Below are 15,542 nucleotides of genomic sequence, written 5' to 3' on the forward strand. Positions count from 1 at the left end.
ACTGTGTGCAGTTCTGGTGTCCTCAACATAAAAAGGACATGGAACTGCTGGAACAAGTGCAGAGGAGGCCACGAGGATGATCAGGGGCTGGAGCACCTCCTGTATGGAGCCAGGCTGAGGAAGTTGGGGCTGTTGAGCCTGGAGAAGAGAAAGCTGCGTGGAGACCTCAGAGCAGCTTCCAGTGTCTGAAGGGGGCCTATAGGGATGCTGGGGAGGGACTCTTCGTCAGGCACTGTAGTGACAGGACAAAGGGTAACGGGTTAAAACTGAAACAGGGGAAGTTTAGATTGGATCTAAGGAGGAAATTCTTTCCTGTGAGGGTGCGGAGGCACTGGAATGGGTTGCCCAGGGAAGCTGTGAGTGCTCCATCCCTGGCAGTGTCCAAGAGCCTTGGCTGACCTGGTTCAGTGCGAGGTGTCCCTGCCCGTGGCAGGGGGTTGGAACTGGATGATCCTCCGGTCCTTTCCAACCCAAACCATTCTGCGACTCTACGAGTTCTGTTCACTTCATTACAACCACTTTATTTGCTTTGTTCCGTTTTCTCCACGTTTCCTCTGTTCTCAGCCCCGTTCGGGCCCTCGCTGCGCCCTTACCCGAGCCCCCTTCTCGCTGCGCGCTGCCGCCTGCCCCGGCGCACGCAGCCCCCGCGGCCGCACCGCGCGTCCGAGCCGCCGGGGGCAGCGCCGCCGCTGGGCGGCGCCATCGCCGCGGCCGCAATGGCGGCGGCCTTCGCGCTGCTCTGCGCGGCCTCCGCGCTCGGCCCCGCCGTGCCCGCGCTCCGCTACCGCCCGGACTGGGCCAGCCTGGACGCGAGGCCGCTGCCGGCCTGGTTCGACCGGGCCAAGGTCGGGGTGTTCGTGCACTGGGGGGTGTTCTCCGTCCCGGCCTGGGGCTCCGAGTGGTTCTGGTGGCACTGGCGGGGCGAGCACCGCGCCGACTACGAGAGCTTCGTGCGGAGCCGCTTCCCCCCCGGTACCACCTACGCAGACTTCGCACCCCTCTTCACAGCCCGCGACTTCCAGCCCCGAGACTGGGCCCGGCTCTTCCAGCGGGCTGGGGCCAGGTCAGTGCCGGGCGCTGAGCGGGTGCGTGGGGGCCCCTGAGGGGATGGCGGGTCCCTGGTCACTGTGGGAGCCGTGTCTGGGGTCCCCAGCAGGATTCAGGGGTCCCCGAGGGGCTGCGGGGTCCCTGAGCAGCACCCGGTGCTGAGGGGGTGCTGGGTCTTGCTGCTTCCTAAGTCTCGACTCTTCCTGTGTTAAAACCCCTCTGTTATTCTGCAGTTGCTTCTTTACTTCGAGGGTGATCAGAGACTCATGCAATCCCAGCTGGTTTGGGTTGGAAAGGACCTTAAGATCATTGAGTTCCAGCCCCCTGCCATGGGCAGGGACACCTCACGCTAAACCAGGTCACCCAGGGCTCTGTCCAACCCAGCCTTGAACACTGCCAGGGATGGAGCATTCACAGCTTCCCTGGACAGCCCATTCCAGTGCCTCACCACCCTCACAGTAAAAACTTCCTCCTTAGATCCAATCTAAACTTACCCTGTTTAAGTTTGAACCCATTACCCCTTGTCCTGTCACTACAGTTGCTGATGAAGGGTCACTCTCCAGCATCCCTATAGGCCCCCTTCAGACACTGGAAGCTGCTCTGAGGTCTCCACGCAGCCTTCTCTTCTCCAGGCTGAACAGCCCCAACTCTCTCAGCCCATCTTCATACAGGACGTGCTCCAGCCCCTGATCATCCTTGTGGCTTCCTCTGGACTTGTTCCAGCAGCTCCATGTCCTTGTTATGCTGAGGACACCAGAACTGCACCCAGTGCTGCAAGTGGGGTCTCACTCCAGTGAGCCCTCAAAGAGGGCTCCTCGCAGCATGGTTCTTCAGCCCCTTGCTTTTACAGTGACTGGGCCTGCCAGGGAGGCTGGGGAATGTCTCGGGTATTTCCTTTGTCATCCTGATGAAGTACGTTGTTTTCCCCCCAGGTATGTGGTACTGACCACGAAGCATCACGAAGGCTTCACCAACTGGGGCTCATCCGTGTCCTGGAACTGGAATTCTCTGGATACGGGGCCGCACCGGGATCTGGTAGGAGAGCTGGGACAAGCTCTCAGGGAGAGGTACGGCACTGCTAAACTCTGCTGTTGCTGTCGTTTGAATTCTCCTGGCTGCTCTTGACAAACAGTGGAAGATCATTAGTTTAATATAGAGAAAACAGTTCTTAAAGTCTTCTGTGAAGTAATAATGCGAATAACCTGATCTGCCTCTGGTTCTTAATCCCTCCTGCCAGCCTAATCCTTTCCTCTGTGTTCTCTGTCCTCCAGCAACATCCGCTATGGGCTCTATCACTCCCTGTTAGAGTGGTTTAATCCACTCTATTTAGCTGACAAAGAAAGTGGCTTCAAGACCCAGAACTTCGTTCTAAAGAAGACGATGCCAGAACTTTATGATCTCGTCCTAAAGTAAGAGCTGCGACTGCTTAGAAGTCAAGAGTCCTGGCTTCAGTAGTGTAGAGAAAGATTCAGAGAAGAGAGGGGACAAATGTTAATTCTTTGTGTGAAGCATAAACCTGGTAATGGCAGGCAGTAGGAAGAGGAAGCTCCATCGCCAGGAACACAGTGTTCCTTTGCGGGAGGAGGAAATGAGCCACTGTGAAATAACACTCATCTCTCTGTTAGATACAAACCTGATTTGATCTGGTCGGATGGAGACTGGGATGCTCCAGAGTCATACTGGAATTCTACCTCTTTCCTTGCCTGGCTCTATAACGACAGTCCTGTCAAGGTATCACTTTCAGCGGTCCCTCATGGCCAGCATTTTATGGGTATGGGAGGTTTGGGAGCAGTGAGATATGAATGGGATCAAGACAGAAACCCGCTGCAAATACCAAATGTGCCTTATTCTTTCACATGCACAAAAGCCTAAACTGTGTTCCTTGGGAAGACTCCAGTGGCCTTTACAGCACACACATGAGAGGCTCAGAGCCCAGGAACCTTCTTGCCTCAACTTCTGCAAATACTGTGAGTGAATAGAGAGAGGTTCTCCCAGATTGGAATTCAGCCTTCTCTGGAGGATCCTCGCTCTCATTCTGTTGATTACACAGTGGGGTTTAGGTGCTTACCTCCTGAGATGCCTTTGCTAACTTAGGAGGGATAATGCAAGCTGAAAAGGGAGAACATTCTCCCCACTGAGCTGAGTTTCTTCTTTCAGGACACTGTTGTTGTTAATGATCGTTGGTGCCGTAACTGCTCCTGCCATCACGGAGGCTACTACAACTGTGCTGACAAGTACAAGCCAGGGACTCTGCCAGCTCACAAGTGGGAGATGTGCTCCTCCATTGACAAGCTGTCCTGGGGCTATCGGAGCAACATGAACATTGTAGAGTTAATGGATGAAGCAAGCATCATTGAGGTAAGAAATCTGGAACCAGAATAACAGGTATGGGGGGATTTACTGAGAGGTTTCCTTCAGCCTCCTGCTTGCTGAAAGAGTTGTTGTGTTCCACACAATCAGGCTGGAGCTAAAGGAGCAGCTGATGAGGACAAAGCCTTCCTCAGATTCCTTTTTTCTCAGAGGTGATTATAATGCCATTTGTTACCTTGGTTTATCTGTCACAGGAGCTAGTGCAGACTGTGAGTTTTGGAGGCAACTACCTGCTCAATGTGGGACCTACAAAAGAAGGGGTGATTGTTCCCATCTTCCAAGAAAGACTTTTGGCCCTTGGGAGATGGCTGGACACTAATGGGGAGGCGATTTATGAAACGAAGCCATGGAGGGTACAGATGGAGAACAGCACAGACATGGTGTGGTAAGGACCCTGCTGCATGGTGTCATCTGAGCTGGCATGGCTTCCTTAACCTGTTCTTACATTTAGTATGCTCTGAAGTGTTGCCATCAGGTGCAGATGGCACTGCAGCAATATGCTACAATTGGAGTGCTCAGGTACTGCCCCAAGGTCTTCTCTAGTTTGAATTGCACGAATGTAGTTCATCTGAACACATACAGTTTGTAAATGTAGAGATGTTTGCTTTTAAGCTGCTAGAGGACGACACTGATCTCTGTTACCCAGCTGAGAAGGGCAACAGTGAACCAGAAACTGCTACAAACCAGAGTTATTTTGCTTCCTGCCGTGTGTTCAGGGTAGGAATGCAGAGCAAAGAGCAGCATATCCGCTCTGTTGACCACAGATGAGGCAAGGACAGATTAGCAAATGACACGTGGACTTTGTTTGGGTTTCATCAGCCAGTGCTGCCTGGCCAAATGGTGGGTCCAAAGTGGCAGGTTTTGGGATGAGGGGAAAGTAGGGGACCGCTGAGCTGTGGCAATAGGCAGCTGGTGTTCTTGTGCCGTCTGGGATGGGGAAACTCGTATCTATTCTCTCTCTTAGAATCATAGAATAGTTAGGGTTGGAAAGGACCTTAAGATCATCTAGTTCCAGCCCCTGCCATGGGCAGGGACACCTCACACTAAACCAGGTCACTCAAAGCTCTGTCCAACCTGGCCTTGAACACCATCAGGGATGGAGCATTCACAGCTTCCCTGTGCAACCCATTCCAGTGCTTCACCACCCTCACAGGAAAGAACTTCCTCCTTATATCCAATCTAAACTTCCCCTGTTTAAGTTTGAACCCGTTACCCCTTGTCCTGTCATTACAGTCCCTAATGAAGAGTCCCTCCCCAGCATCCTTATAGTCCCAGCACCCTTACATAGCCTCTTATGTGGCTCTTGACCTCGCTCTTATAGGTACACTTCTAAGGGACCTGTTGTCTACGCCATCTTTCTGCTCTGGCCTCGGGACAACGTTCTGCAGCTGTCCTCACCTGCTCCATCCCCAGACACACAAGTAAGGAGCTTGGTAAACAGATAACACCCTCTGAGGGTCTGTCCTGGGCACGTGTGAGCTGGGAAGGGTCCAACCTGGCTTCATTTGGAAACTGGGGAAAGTGTGGAAATTGTCATCCTGTGCTTCTCGCCCTGGGGTGCTCTGGCCTGCCTCCAGATCATTGCAGAATCCCAGATTATTCTCCAGCCTTTGGATCACTGTTAACACAGGGCATTGGGTATGATTTACCAGGACAGGCTTATTGTCTGCCACAGAGCAAGCAGAGACACTTCTCCCCCCAGAGTTTTTTGATCCTATTGGCACAGGGAGGTAAATAACAAGCCTCACACACAGAAGGAATCACTGGTCTTGCGTCTCCAATTCAAATCAGGTACACTGACCCCTCACTGTCATTGGAGTGACGCAAATGCTGGGGTGCCCTTTGCTCTAAACAAACAGGGCTGAAGCCTGCACAGTAAAAAAACAACTGAGCGTTTCCCCTGCCCTCCTCTGCAGGTGACCATGCTGGGGCTTGTGGGAACACTGAAGTGGCAGAAGTCCCCTGGTGAAGGACTGCTCGTAACACTGCCCTGCATGCCTCCATCCACCCAGTCTGGCTGGGCACTCAAGCTTGAGGGTGTGAAGTGATGGCTGCAGGATGGAAGCAGCAATGTGCCCCTGCCTTCCCTTCAAACTGAATCCAGGAGGATTTTTCAGTTACTGTTGAATAAATTGGTTTTCTCATAAGAGAATCTCTCTTCCGGTCCCTTTTGCCTGTGATCTAGGTGTCAAGCGGCCATGTTTGAAGAGATCTAGAAGAAATCAGCTATAGAAAATCGTGGTCTAATACAGATCCATTATTTATATTCTGGGGAACGCAGCTGTAAGCAGAAAAGGTTTGTTCTGGTGTGCTCAATTGATGGAATCACAGAACCATAGGGGTTGGAAAAGACCTTTAAGGTCATAAAGACCAACCATTTCCCAGCACTACCAAGGCCACCACTAACCCGCGTCAATGATGGCCTCATCTACACGGTGTGTGAACACTTCCAGGGTTGGTGACTCCAGCACTGCCCTTGGGCAGCCTGTTCCAGTGCCTGAGCACCCTTTGGGGCAGGAATTGTTCTTCATCTCCATCTAAACCTGCCCTGGTGCGGCTTGAGGCGGTTTCCTCTTGAGCCATCCCTTGTTCCTTGGGATCAGAGACCAGCCCCCTCCTGGCTGCATCCTCCTGTCAGGCAGTTGTAGGGCACAATAAGGTCCCTCTTGAGCCTTCTCCAGACTGAACCCCCCCACCCCGGTCCCTCAGCCGTTCCCCATCACACTTGTGCTCCAGGCCCTGCACCAGCTCCATTGCCCTTCTCTGGCCCCGCTGCAGCACCTCAGTTGCCAAACAGCGATCTGTACTGAGAAACCTGTGTGGACTTTGGAGAACTGGCACCGGCTACCAGTGACCTGCTCACGGGGCATCGCCCTGGCTCCCGTGATGATGCTGATACAAACGCGGAGCCACGTTAAGAAGGGGAAACAGGGTGATGGCCCCGTTGCCAACCCGGTCACGCCGGTAGCTTCTGGTGCTGGAGGGCGCTCATCCAAAACAAACACGCGGTGCCTATTTAGGGGCACGGGCCAGCGGAAAAGCCTCCGTGTGATGAGCGGCTCCCGAGCGGCCGCACGGTGCCGGTGCCGGAGGGAAACATGCCGCAGTGCGACACGGGCTCGCTGGCGAGGGACGGCACGCGGGGACCGGTACGAGCGGGGTCCCTCTCGGGGGGGGGGGGGGGCGGCGAGCGGGGAACCGGGACCGGGGCTGGGACGGGGACCGGGATCATCGGGATCCACGGCGGGGGAGCTCGGCAGCGCCGCTGTCATGTGACCATGAAGCCACACACACACACACATACACACCCCGTCTGGTCACGTGAGAGCGGTCGGACATGGCGGCGGCGCGGCGGCTGCTTCCTCGCTGGGCGGTGCCGTTGCGGCCGGTGAGGGGGATCCGGGGGCCACGGGTTCGGGGCCCGGCCCCGGCGTTCGGGGCTCGGCGCTCTCCTGACGCTCTCCCTCTGTCCCCAGGTCAGCTCCGCGGCGGCATCCGGAGCCCTCCCGAAGCGGGTGAAGGTGGTGGAGGTGGGGCCGCGCGATGGGCTCCAGAACGAGAAGGTACGGACGGGAGCGGGGCTGCCCCAAGCGCAGGGGCCGTGGTGCCACCAGCAGCCTGCGCTGGGTGGTTTTTGTTTCTGTGTATTGTGGCAATAACAACCGACAGTAATTCTGTTCTTCTTAGAACGTTGTTCCGACACCGGTGAAAATCAACTTAATCAACATGCTGGGCGAGACGGGGCTTCAGGTCATAGAGGCCACCAGCTTTGTTTCCCCCAAGTGGGTTCCCCAGGTCAGTATTAAAGTGTTCAGTAGAACTGTGTGTTAGAAGATGCCTCCTCATGGAGAGTAACCTGGTCAAAAGCTTCTGCTTGCTCCCAAATCCCTGCCACTGGGAAAGAGCAAAGCCAAATAAAGGTGCTTGCGACATCGCAGCCCTTTGGACCCTGAGGAGGAGCAGGCAGCAGCTCGGGTACCAGCAGTGTCTGTGTGCGGGTGACTGCTCCCACTCTGGGTGCAGCTCTGCTGCCTTTGAGGGGCCCATTGCTCTGGTTCCGAAACAGTTCCATCCCCATTATAAAAACAGGGTTTGGAAATGATTTCTCATTCACAGACGTGGGCGCTGTCGCCCTCAGCAACCTCTCCTTGTTCCCCTTGCAGATGGCTGACCATACCGAAGTCATGCAAGGGATCACCCAGCTGCCTGGTGTGAGTTACCCTGTGCTCACCCCGAACCTGAAGGGATTTCAGGCTGCGGTAAGAGGTGGCAGCATCAGGACCTTCGCAGTGTTCCCGGGCTGTGGTTAAGGATGGGAACGCTATGTTCCATCCTGCAGGCAGCAGTCTCATCTTGTAGCTCCTTTCCAAGGGATCATTTTGCTGGGGGAGTAAGGATCTGTTGTTTGGAAGTAGAGGATCTTAAGGTCCTTTCCAGCCCTAATTATTCATGAGTCTATAATAGAAAATAACTTGAAGTATCTTCTGTTGTTAAAAAGGCACCTGTTTGAATTGGCAGTGGTGCTGTCAGTCTTACCTGCGCGTCCCGCGGCTCTCCTGACTGCACCCAGCTGTACTGCTGCCTCTGTAACCTCACACTTCTTTGGTGTGAGACTTGGATCTCATCATGGTTTTGCTGTGGAGTGAACTGAGGAAAGAATTGGGTTATTCAGGAGGAAAGTGGGGGAGAAGTCTTTTTGATAGAATGGGAGCATTGCAGTTGTGTTTGTCATTCCCCTCGCAAGAGAAATCAGCTCACTTGAAGTTGTGCTTTCTGCTGGCAGGTGGCAGCAGGAGCCAAAGAAGTGTCGGTCTTCGGGGCAGCATCTGAGCTCTTCACAAAGAAGAACATCAACTGCTCCATCGAGGAGAGTCTGGAGCGGTTCAGTGAAGTGATGACAGCAGCGAGAGCAGCCAACGTTCCTGTCCGTGGGTGAGGGATTCCTGCTGCAGAGATGTAACTGCCCCGGTTCCTCCCTGTGGAGCTGGCCTGGGCAGCGCAGGGGGATTGCTTTGCAGCTTTACCTGGTTTTGGGGGGTGTCTCTCTACCGGGATGGGTGCCGGACATGTGAGCTCAGTGCATGGAGAAGCATTGGTGTGGGAACAGTCACACTAACACGCTGACTTTTGGAATAGGAAATGAATTCTTCCATTGTATGGAGCATGTGAGGTGCAGCACAAGCCCTGCCTGGCCTGGCCGGTACAATCTCACTGCAGTTCTCTAGCTAAGGGTGTATTTTTTAACCACAGATACGTTTCCTGTGTCCTTGGCTGTCCCTACGAGGGGAAGATTTCTGCAGCTAAAGTTGCAGAGGTGAGTTCATCAGCTGGGTGGGTTTTGTCTCGCTTTTATGGACGTGACTTGGACACTGAGGATTAAATGGTGTCCAACCATTGAATTGGACTGAGGGGAGACTGGGGAAGGTTACAGGGAGCTGCCACCACGGTGGGGAGGGCTGAGTGAAGCTGGAATGGATGGGAATTGAGGGAGCTGTGGGGACTTGCAGATGTTTGATCCTGAAGAAGAGTTCCCAAGGTGCTGCATTCCAGGGAAGCATGCACCGATCCCTGTCTACAGCCAGTGTCCAGCTCTGGGGAATGGAATGACCGAGCTGCCTTCTCAGTAAGCACCTTGGCTTCTGCACAGGTCTCAAAGAAGATGTACTCGATGGGATGCTATGAGATTTCCCTCGGTGACACCATCGGCATTGGGACCCCGGGGAGCATGAAGGAGATGCTGACAGCTGTCATGAAAGAGGTGCCAGTTGGGGCTCTGGCTGTTCACTGCCATGATACCTACGGGCAGGCTCTTGCCAACATCTTGGTAGCACTTCAGGTAAGATCCTTGCTCTGGAGTGTTGCATCTGTTCGTGTTTACTTGGGGTTTGGTTTTGTGCTTGCTGTAAACTGTGGATTTGAGGGGCAGGATGAGGCACAGTTCATTGGTTAAGGGTTACTGATGGTGGGGTCGTTTGCAGATGGGTGTGAGCGTGGTTGATGCTTCTGTCGCTGGCCTTGGAGGCTGCCCCTATGCCCAAGGAGCATCAGGAAACGTTGCCACGGAGGACTTGGTGTACATGCTGCACGGGCTGGGCATCCACACGGTAAGCACCAGCCTGCAGCAGCTGAGCCCCTTGTACCATGGCTCTGCTCGGGCTTCAGCAGGGGTGCAGAATGTGACCTAGGGAGCTTGAGTGAAGCAGGCAGAGCTACGCAGGATCCCTGTGGGTCTGGTGGGGGCCTTGTTGTGCCATGCCAAGCCCACTCCTCTGCCCTTTTCCAGCGCACTGTGATTTCACCCTCACTGTCTGAGTCACACCAGTGAGCAGCAGGCACCCAGGGCCTTGTGAAAGCACCCACTGGGGCCCCTTCACCCCTGCTAGTCTGTTACAGGGCAGTGTGACTGGCAAAGCTGGTGCCAAGGTGTGTCTTGTCTTTCTTTCCATGAAGGGTGTGGATCTGCAGAAGCTGATGGACGCGGGCACGTTTATTTGCAATGCTCTCAACAGACGAACCCATTCCAAAGTGTCCCAGGCCTCTTGCAGACTGTGATACCAGATGGAGTTTCTTCTTGGACCAAGAAGAAAGGAAGGATCCAGGCTGGCTGGGTTTCCCCTCTGATCATCGGTGCCCTTTCCAGACGCAGTGTTTGGGAGGAAATGCATAATCCATCAGAATCAGTGACGAAATGAGAAGAAACAAACCCCAGGACTACTGTGTGCAACCTTGATGCCATCAGCCATCTGCCTTAGGGAAGGGAGGATGTGATGGGCTGAGGGAGAAGTAGTGGCCACAGCCCTTGCCTGGGAGCTGTGGTCTCCAGCACCAGCTCAGAACAGGGTCTGGTAACTTCTGCCTTGAGAGGGTGTTGCCATCATGCTACCAGCAGGGGATAAAGCACAGCTTTTCCTATTAGAGCCCGTCTCCAGGTCAGGCTCGACCTCTCTGTCTTTCTCTGTCCTCACTACAGATGCTAAGGCTGAAACTGAAGGTCTCCCCTTCCTCATTCAAGTGCCAGGGGCAGCCTTGGACCTTCTGCCTTAGTGTTTAGGGGTTGTCATAATGGGCTGTATCTGTTGTAAGGTACTTCTAACTACCAGGAGTAATGAACACGTTATTTAATATTCTAAACTATTAGAAATTGAGTTGAATTAAATGAGCTAAGGAGCTTTGGCTGCTGGTTTGGTGCCTTTTCTATTCACCCTGGGCTGGGGCAGTGTGGAACACATGTGTTCTGTGCACACCTGTGTGTGTTCTGTGCACATGTATGTTCTGTACATATGTGTATGTACTGTGCACACATGTTCTGTGCATATGCGTATATTCTGTGCACATGTATGTGTTCTATGCACATGCTTGTTCTGTGCACACCTGTATGTTCTGTGCACATGTGTATTCTCTGCATGCGTGTATGTTCTGTGCACACACATGCACTGCGCACACTTGTGTGTGTTCTGTGCACACGTATGTTCTGTACATATGTGTATGTGCTGTGCACACATGTTCTGTGCATATGTGTATATTCTGTGCATGTGTGTTCTGTGCACACGCTTGTTCTGTGCACACCTGTATGTTCTGTGCACATGTGTATTCTCTGCATGCATGTATGTTCTGTGCACACACGTTTTGTGCACAGACATGTTCTGTGCGCACACGTTCTGTGCACACGTGTTCTGTGCACACATGTGTTCTGTGCGCACACACGTTCTGTGCACACACGTGTTCTGTGCACACACGTGCTCTGTGCACACACGTGTTCTGTGCACACACGTTCTATGCACACACGTGCTCTGTGCACACACGTGGTCTGCGCACACATGTTCTATGCACGCACGCGTGTTCCGTGCTCTGCTGGCCCCGCCCCCTACCTCCTCTGAGCCAATCACCACCCCCTCACCACACCGCCCCCCGCGCATGCGCGCTCCGTGTCTCCCTGTCCCCTTCGCCGCCCCGTAGCTCCGGTGACACGTTTCCATGGGCGAGCGGCGCGCGCGGCCCCGGCGGGGCGGGGCTCGCGGCCGGGCCTTAAAGGGGCCGCAGCGGGCGCGGGGGCAGACCCGGAGCGGCGGCGGGAGAGCGGCGGGGACCGGAGACCCCGCGCCCCTGAGGTGAGCCCCGGCCCCGAGCTGCGGGCCCGGCCCCTCAGGTAACGCCGGGCCCGGCTCCAGCGCCCTCAGGCAAGGCCCGGCCCCTCGGGTAACCCCCGTCCGCAGGCACGGGCAGGGCAGCGCCGTGGGGCGCGTTTGGGTTTCGGTGCGGCTCCGGCGGGGATTGGAGTCGGTACCGGGGGTGCTTGCCCGCGGCCTGGCTTCCCGGCTGTCACCCCGCGCACGCCGTGTCCCTGCGCTGTGCAAGGAGCCGGTGCCGCCGTCCTGGGGGGCACGGGGTGGGAGGGGAGGCTGGGGAGCCGGGTGGGCAGGGGCAGAGCTGGCAGCCCCGGGCACAGCACCCGCCCCGCCGCTGTCGGCCGGGTCCTTGCCCTTGCGCCGTGGGATGGATCCCGAGGGATCTGTGCTGCAGGGCGCGGGTCCTGCGCGATCCTGGCTGGAGTTAAGGAAGAGCGAGGGGGTTGTCCCGGTACGTGACACGTGTCAGCTGCACCCCGCCTGTGCGGGAGGTGCGAGCGGTGCCGCGGGGCGCGCTCCTGCCCTGCCCTCTCCGGATGTCCTGGTGCAGGCAGGGCTGGTGCGGCGCTGCCCACGGCCTGCCCGTCCCTTCCCCGCGCAGGGGCTTCGTGTGTGTCCCCCCCCAGCCCCGCACTGAAGGGCCCTCCCTCCACAGGGAGCCATGGCAGAGAAGATCCTGGTGACCGGCGGCGCTGGCTACATCGGCAGCCACTGCGTGCTGGAGCTGGTGCAGGCTGGCTACGTCCCCGTGGTCATAGACAACTTCCACAACGCCATCCGAGGTACCGCGCGCCTTCATCCCACCCCACCCCATCCCATGCCAGGGCTTCGGCCCCTCTCAGCCTGTGCTGGGGCTGTTCCAGCTACCCCAGCGCCTCGCTCCCTTCCCTGTCCCCAGGGGCGGATGCGCTCCCCGAGAGCCTCCGGTGCGTGCAGCAGCTCGTGCGCCAGCCCATCCTCTTCCAGGAGATGGACATCACCGATGGGGCAGCGCTGCAGGAGCTCTTCAGCAAGGTGAGAGCAAGAGCCCCAAGGAAGGCTCTAAGGGGTTTGTGCTGGGGTGGGGAGGCAGGAGCTGGGCAGGGAAGAGAGCGCTGAGGAGGTGCTGTGAGCAGCAAACGTTCCTCCTGGCCATGGAGAGGACAAGGGGAAGCTTATGGCTGCTTTCTGCCCGGAGCTCCTGCCTCCTGCTCACACCAAGCTCTGTCCCTCGGCAGCACCATTTCTCAGCCGTGATGCACTTCGCGGGGCTGAAGGCAGTGGGAGAGTCGGTGCAGAAGCCCCTGGAGTACTACAGAGTGAACCTCACCGGGACCATCCGGCTGCTGGAGGTGAGTGGAGCCGGAAGGCAGAGTGGTTGGGGCTGTTCAGCCTGGAGAAGGCTGAATGGAGACCTCAGAGCAGCTTCCAGGGTCTGAAAGGAGCCTATGAGGGTGCTGGGGAGGGACTCTTCATCAGGGACTGTAGTGACAGGACAAGGGGTAACAGGTTCAAACTGAAACAGGGGAAGTTTAGATTGGATATAAGGAGGAAGTTCTTTCCTGTGAGGGTGGTGAGGCACTGGAATGGGTTGCACAGGGAAGCTGTGAATGCTCCATCCCTGGCGGTGTTCAAGGCCAGGTTGGACGAAGCCTTGGGTGACCTGGTTTAGTGTGAGGTGTCCCTGCCCACAGCAGGGGTTGGAACTGGATGATGTTAAGGTCCTTTCCAACCCAAACCATTCTGTGATTGTGTGGTGCTGGGTGCAATCCTGCTCGGGAGGAGCAGAGGGGCTGAGCTGGGCTATGGAGCTCACTGGCTCAGTGGTGGCTGCTCCCTGCTCCTCAGGCCATGAAAGCCCACGGCGTGAGGAACCTGGTGTTCAGCAGCTCTGCCACCGTCTACGGAGACCCCAAGTACCTGCCCCTGGATGAGGAGCACCCAGCTGGAGGCTGCACCAACCCCTATGGCAAATCCAAGTACTTCATCGAGGAGATGATTCGAGATCTCTGCAAAGCAGAGAAGGTGCGGAGCTGCCCCCGGGTGCGCAGGGCTGGGAGCTGAGCTCTTTTCCCACTGGAGCACGCTGGGGTGACCGGGCACTACGGGATGGATGTGTCTCCCCAGGACTGGAATGCCGTTCTCCTGCGCTATTTCAACCCCATCGGTGCCCACGAGTCAGGCCTGATTGGAGAAGATCCTCAGGGGATCCCCAACAACCTCATGCCCTACGTGGCGCAGGTACTGCCCCGCTGCAGCCGTCAAGGACCCCCTGGCTCATGGTGCCTGGGTGGGGCAGAGGCTGACGGGGCTCTCCTGGTCTTGTCCCTCTGTGCAGGTGGCTGTGGGGCGCCGGGAATTCCTGAGTGTGTTTGGGAATGACTACAAGACAGATGATGGAACGGGTATGGATGGAGCAGAGAGACCCCAGCCCCTGCAGCTCCCTGCCCAGCCTGGCTGCACCCCTTTGGGCAGGAGAGCGTGGCCCTCACCCTCTGCATCCCCGCAGGCGTCAGGGATTACATCCATGTTGTGGACTTGGCCAAGGGCCACATCGCTGCTTTGAAGAGGCTCAAGGAGAACTGCGGCTGCAAGGTACCGGAGGCGGTCAGGGCTGTGGGGCTTGGGCCCTGGGGATGCTAAAATGGGGCCTGGCCCTTGTCCCCTTGCACAAGCAGCAGACCCATGTCTTCTCCTTCCAGATCTACAATCTGGGCACAGGCACCGGCTACTCTGTCCTGCAGATGGTCCAGGCCATGGAGAGAGCCTCAGGGAGGGAGGTAAGGTCTGACCTGCGCCTGCAGGGCCACGGGCACAAGCCCTCAGTGCCACGGCAGCCCCCGGCACTGCTCCCTCAGCTCCTGGGGCTCGGATCCCTCCCCTCCACTGAGCCCCTTGGTGCTGCTCTCGCTGCAGATCAGGTACAGGATCACGGCCCGGCGCGAGGGGGACGTGGCCTCCTGCTACGCTGACCCCACGCTGGCCGAGCGCGAGCTGGGCTGGAAAGCTGCCTTTGGCCTGGACAAGATGTGTAAGAGCATCCCCAGCCCCTTCCTGCCCTGTGCCAGCGGCTGTGCCTCTCCTGCCCGCCCTGACCCTGGCTCTCCCTGTTGCAGGTGAGGACCTGTGGCGGTGGCAGCTGCAGAATCCCACAGGCTTCAGCAAGAACTGAGCCATGGCCCCGGGGCTCCCCCGGCTCCTGGGCTGCTCCCCAGCGAGGCTGTGATCACCCTGGGTGCAGTTCCACTCCCCTCCTGCCTCTGGTGTGGGGCAGCCCCAGCCTCTCCACTCCTCATCCTCCCCACTCCCCCAGGTCCTTTGCATCTCAGAGCAGAAACACAAGGGAAAACACAGCCAGGGCCCTGCTCTGGCCCCCAGGGCACAGAGACCCCTCGTGGGACTGCACAGGGGCTGGTGCCCAGCCCAGCAGGGACCTGAACCACCCCTCCCCTGCTGCACCCAACCCACCCAGCTCGGGGGGCAGGGGCTGTTCCTGGCTTCAGGGGGAGACCAGGACTCCTACTGCCTCCCTGCCCTGGGTACAGGGAGGGTGCTGAGCACCTACCTCATGGCCTTAGGCCCCCGGAACCCCCCCTGATCTCCAACATCTACAGGGACCAAGCATATCCCAAGCCCAGCTCCCCAGGGGCAAGGCCCTGATGGCTGCCAGGGGCTCCCCCCAGCCCCATGCCTCTTTCTCTGCCCCCAGTGTGGTTTTGGGCACAAACTCTCATCTCCGCTGTGCTCCAGAGGAGCCCCAGCCATAAGCCCTGGGCCCAGCTGTGCTGCACGCAGCCCCCCTGCTGCCATGAGATTGGGCTGGGGCCTGGCTTTGCTTCCACGTTGCCTGGGGCAGCCACGTCCACAACCCCATTGCCAAAGGCTCTGCTCCGCTGCCCAACACCGCTCCTATTTATCCTGGGTGCCTCCACCCGCAGCGGGAGCCGCGGTGCTGCTGCCCCTTGGCTCCGTAATTTATGTTCCTAAGTTATGAATGGAGCTTTTGAGCTGATGGAAATA

General features: G+C 57.1%; 3 protein-coding genes across 9 annotated transcripts; all 3 read left to right on the top strand.

Moving 5' to 3' along the window:
* The first annotated feature begins 677 nt into the window (after positions 1-677).
* On the top strand, positions 678-5,569 carry FUCA1 (alpha-L-fucosidase 1). Of its 4 annotated transcripts, XR_010616532.1 has the most exons (9): positions 678-1,063; positions 1,980-2,114; positions 2,319-2,456; positions 2,673-2,778; positions 3,205-3,405; positions 3,612-3,802; positions 4,739-4,838; positions 5,120-5,208; positions 5,334-5,420. XR_010616532.1 is itself a non-coding variant. In XM_065697534.1 (8 exons), the coding sequence occupies exons 1-8, from the start codon at positions 717-719 to the stop codon at positions 5,463-5,465; spliced, it is 1,350 nt and encodes a 449-aa protein (XP_065553606.1). In that variant the 5' UTR covers positions 678-716; the 3' UTR covers positions 5,466-5,569. The 4 variants fall into 4 exon arrangements, 3 of the variants coding, with proteins under 3 accessions (XP_065553606.1, XP_065553607.1, XP_065553608.1); XM_065697534.1 differs by lacking the exon at positions 5,120-5,208 and having other exon boundaries at positions 5,334-5,569; XM_065697535.1 differs by lacking the exon at positions 5,334-5,420 and having other exon boundaries at positions 5,070-5,327.
* An 882-nt stretch (positions 5,570-6,451) lies between these two features.
* HMGCL (3-hydroxy-3-methylglutaryl-CoA lyase) lies at positions 6,452-10,590 on the top strand. 2 transcript variants are annotated; one of them, XM_065697537.1, is made up of 9 exons: positions 6,452-6,566; positions 6,894-6,980; positions 7,105-7,212; positions 7,581-7,676; positions 8,201-8,349; positions 8,668-8,731; positions 9,065-9,253; positions 9,396-9,521; positions 9,868-10,590. In XM_065697537.1, exons 1-9 carry the CDS (start codon positions 6,516-6,518, stop codon positions 9,967-9,969), a joined length of 972 nt encoding a protein of 323 aa, XP_065553609.1. In that variant the 5' UTR covers positions 6,452-6,515; the 3' UTR covers positions 9,970-10,590. The 2 variants fall into 2 exon arrangements, with proteins under 2 accessions (XP_065553609.1, XP_065553610.1); XM_065697538.1 differs by lacking the exon at positions 6,452-6,566 and adding an exon at positions 6,707-6,805.
* Positions 10,591-11,382: 792 nt separating this feature from the next.
* Positions 11,383-14,781, top strand: GALE (UDP-galactose-4-epimerase). Of its 3 annotated transcripts, XM_065697937.1 has the most exons (12): positions 11,383-11,525; positions 11,938-11,994; positions 12,199-12,325; positions 12,442-12,557; positions 12,761-12,874; positions 13,371-13,547; positions 13,650-13,763; positions 13,861-13,927; positions 14,032-14,117; positions 14,225-14,302; positions 14,439-14,553; positions 14,639-14,781. In XM_065697937.1, the coding sequence occupies exons 3-12, from the start codon at positions 12,205-12,207 to the stop codon at positions 14,692-14,694; spliced, it is 1,044 nt and encodes a 347-aa protein (XP_065554009.1). In that variant the 5' UTR covers positions 11,383-11,525; positions 11,938-11,994; positions 12,199-12,204; the 3' UTR covers positions 14,695-14,781. The 3 variants fall into 3 exon arrangements, with proteins under 3 accessions (XP_065554009.1, XP_065554008.1, XP_065554010.1); XM_065697936.1 differs by lacking the exon at positions 11,938-11,994; XM_065697938.1 differs by lacking the exons at positions 11,383-11,525; positions 11,938-11,994 and adding an exon at positions 11,574-11,594.
* The last annotated feature ends 761 nt before the right edge of the window (positions 14,782-15,542 follow it).

The sequence above is a fragment of the Lathamus discolor genome, chromosome 18, assembly GCF_037157495.1.
Source record: "Lathamus discolor isolate bLatDis1 chromosome 18, bLatDis1.hap1, whole genome shotgun sequence".
NCBI classification, from domain to species: domain Eukaryota; kingdom Metazoa; phylum Chordata; class Aves; order Psittaciformes; family Psittacidae; genus Lathamus; species Lathamus discolor.